Below are 3,124 nucleotides of genomic sequence, written 5' to 3'. Positions count from 1 at the left end.
TGGTCTTGGTCCGCTATCGCGGAACCGCTTGAGCACAGTGAACCCGTTGTTCGCGTGCGTGGCGTAGTTGCCGTGGTCGGAGAATTGCCACAGAAGTAACTTGTCACGGTGCGGAAAGGCGCTGTTGATTGGGAGGTCGGTGAAGAGGGTTTTGGCGTTGGTGACGGCTGAGTTGGGGCCGCCGAAGAGATCAATCAGGATATACCATGTGTGGCGCGCGTCGGAGTCGTTCATGTTGTCGAACAGAGTCCTGGCGAAGGACTTTACTTGGTTTCGTGTGAGGGCTTTGGTCATGAGACTGGTGCTGTAAAAGGTACTGTGCTGTCAAGGTATCAGCATCGTCGTCACTGGATGGCAGATATGTCGGGAACTTACTTGGTCGTAGGGACGTCTTTGATCAAGCGCTTGACCATTGGCGTACTTGTTCAACATCTGGATCCATCCTCCCGTACTCGCGGTAGAGATCTGAGCACCCAAATCCCCCAGCAGAGGTCGCAGCGCCGTGTTCAAGTTCGCCCTGGTGCCGTAGTAAACACCCTGAATCGTCTGTCCGGACGGCCCCATGTAAATCTGCATGTTCAGTTCCTTGGGCGCCGTCACTGCAAATTTCTGCATCGCCAATAGTCCTTCGACTGCTTCATTCTCGTTCCAGTCCAGCTCGATGCTGAACGGAGTGACTGTTTCGGGCGCCGCAAATGTCTGGAAACCGAGCTCTGCGACGATGCCAAAGGAAGAGCCTGCGCCGCGGAGAGCCCAGGTTAAGTCGTAATACTCCCAGTCGGCTGCGTATCGGATCGTTCCGTTGGTGAGCACGATGGTCGCACCGAGGAAGGTGTCTAGTGTGAGACCGTGAGTTCGCGAGGCAAAGCCGTAACCTCCGTGGAGAGCATGGCCAGCAATACCGACACTGCCACGGTCAGTCTAACGTCTTATCTTGGAGGCGTTCTTCTTACCCAGGACACGATCCATGAGGAATAGCTCTCTTTCCAAACTGGAACAAGTCAGTAGCGACATGTCCAAGCCTCGCACCAGCCTGAACGGTGCAGCTCATATCTTTGTTAAGCGTCACAGTATCCATAGCGTCCACAACGATAACCAAATGTCCATTCTCACCACCGTAGCCAAACGAGCCATAGCTATGGCCGCCGCTCTTGGCACTGACGCGGACTTTGTTCTGGTCGCCGCACTTGACAGCGTCTGAGATATGCTTGACGGTTGTAGGAAGGGCAATGGCTGCAGGAGTGTATGCCAGACGAAGATTGTACGGCTTGACTTCCTTGACCCATTGCGCCGAGTCGCGTGGGATGTAAGGGACTTTCTTTGAGGCGAGGCAGGCGTTGAGAGCAGCGGGGGCGTTTGATGATTGGGGGTATGGTGATGGAGAAGCGTTTGTGAAGGTCAAGAATGCCCCCAGGCAGAGGAGGAGAAGGCGAAAGTCGAACATGATGCCGTAAGCTTTGCGCTGACACCTCTTGACTTTTCTTTCAATCACTGGGAAACAAGTTGTTCTTATATGCCTTATGTCATACTATTTCGCAAGGATCATCCTCAGCTGTCTGTCTTGTCGATTGTTTCTATATCAGGCCATATCTTTTACGAGGTGGAAATGAAACATGCAAGATACTGTGAAGCTGAGCACAGCTGAACAAGCATAGCCCAAACAACAGGGTCAAGGGTATTGTGATGGCAAGGATGTAGAAAGATATTGATTGAGGTTATCCGCAAGTGTCGCAACTGACAATACTCTTTACTCACTCAACCAGACCAATTGACTTTGCGTAGGATCAGAAGTCTAATGGTCAGAAAATTCCCCCCAAGATTCAAATAGCCTAAAAGGTCATCTCACGATCTCTCAGGCAGACATACTCCAACATCTCGATGCTCCCCTGGGGCCATCCACCTGTGTAACACCAACCGCCATGATCGACATTGCGTGCTACCAATATTTCCCACGCCTACGCATATACACGTTTCCCCGCATGCATACATAGCGCAAAGCCAAGCTGCACTTTATTCTCGTAGCGAAAACAAACCCCGCCTTGTGATTTGTTGTGATGCCAGGAACCGAAGCCCGTATGCACCTCTTTCCGAAGCTGATGCGATAAGAGAGAACAATATTCTTTATTACTGAACTTGTTCTATTCTTGTCGCTTATATATATGTCCCACACTCCCTTGGCCAAGTTTCTTCTCGCAGTACACGAATAAGGGTTGGATGACTCTTGCTTGTCTGGTTCGACAAAGCACTTTGACGTGTACCGTGCATTAATCACAATTGGCTCTTGGTCAAGCACAGCTGCAGCCAAGCTTGTCAAAGGAGGGAGTTGAATTGGTCATCACTCTCTGCTTGACGCCTGCGCTTTGTTAGACTGCAGTTTGGCAGAGGGAAGGACAACAGTGGCAGTTAATTAGGAGTCTTGAAATTACTTGCACATAGAATATCGCTCCAATTGAGTGTCATATCAATATGTACCATCAAATCTCTGTTGCTTGGTGAATGACTTTCGTCTCAGTATCTGGTCATTGGAACCCATTCACCGCATTGTCACGAGTCTCTGCTACTGCAATCTTCACCTACCTCTAATATGATACAGCTTTTCTCACACAAATCACACATAAAATCACCTCATCTCTCATAGACAGACCTTAATGAATGGCAGCACTTTACTTACCCATCCCAATCATCAATGTCTCTCTTCCCCACAACGTCAATATCAACACCATAACACAACCTACGCCACCAAGTAGTCATGAAACACACACATCTAAATTCCCCATGTGAAACAACCTCCCTCTTGCCCAAGAAACCAAGCCGCAGATGCCAATTACAGTACATTCTTGCCGGCACATAACCGCAGCAACATTGCATCTGTAACTGCAGTGTGTTGTTCGAGGGAGGGGAAACGTGTAAAAAAAAATGCAGTATATTTAGGAATGGCGTTTGTGTAAAGAGCATGTGAATAAACTGCTGCTAGTGTGTGTTGCAGATTCTTCCAGACCTTTCAGATGAGAGAGGGCAGTGAATCACAGTCTCGATCTCAACACTCTCAAATCTTGAGTATAAAAAGACCTCTTTTCTCCCTCTGCTTACTCACTCTTTCCTTCTTCCCTCCATCATCATCAAT

General features: G+C 49.1%; 1 protein-coding gene across 1 annotated transcript; it reads right to left on the bottom strand.

Moving 5' to 3' along the window:
• Window positions 1–263: 263 nt before the first annotated feature.
• On the bottom strand, window positions 264–1,717 carry FGSG_12256 (uncharacterized protein; the record flags this gene model as incomplete). Its single annotated transcript, XM_011322849.1, has 3 exons — window positions 954–1,717; window positions 376–907; window positions 264–284 (listed from the first exon to the last, which is right to left on the bottom strand). Exons 1-3 carry the CDS (start codon window positions 1,442–1,444, stop codon window positions 264–266), a joined length of 1,044 nt encoding a protein of 347 aa, XP_011321151.1. The 5' UTR covers window positions 1,445–1,717.
• Window positions 1,718–3,124: the final 1,407 nt, after the last annotated feature.

Source organism: Fusarium graminearum, chromosome 2, assembly GCF_000240135.3.
Source record: "Fusarium graminearum PH-1 chromosome 2, whole genome shotgun sequence".
In the NCBI taxonomy this organism is placed as follows: Eukaryota; Fungi; Ascomycota; class Sordariomycetes; order Hypocreales; family Nectriaceae; genus Fusarium; species Fusarium graminearum.
Note: the sequence above shows the minus strand (reverse complement) of the source record. Positions and strands in the feature narration are given on the sequence as shown.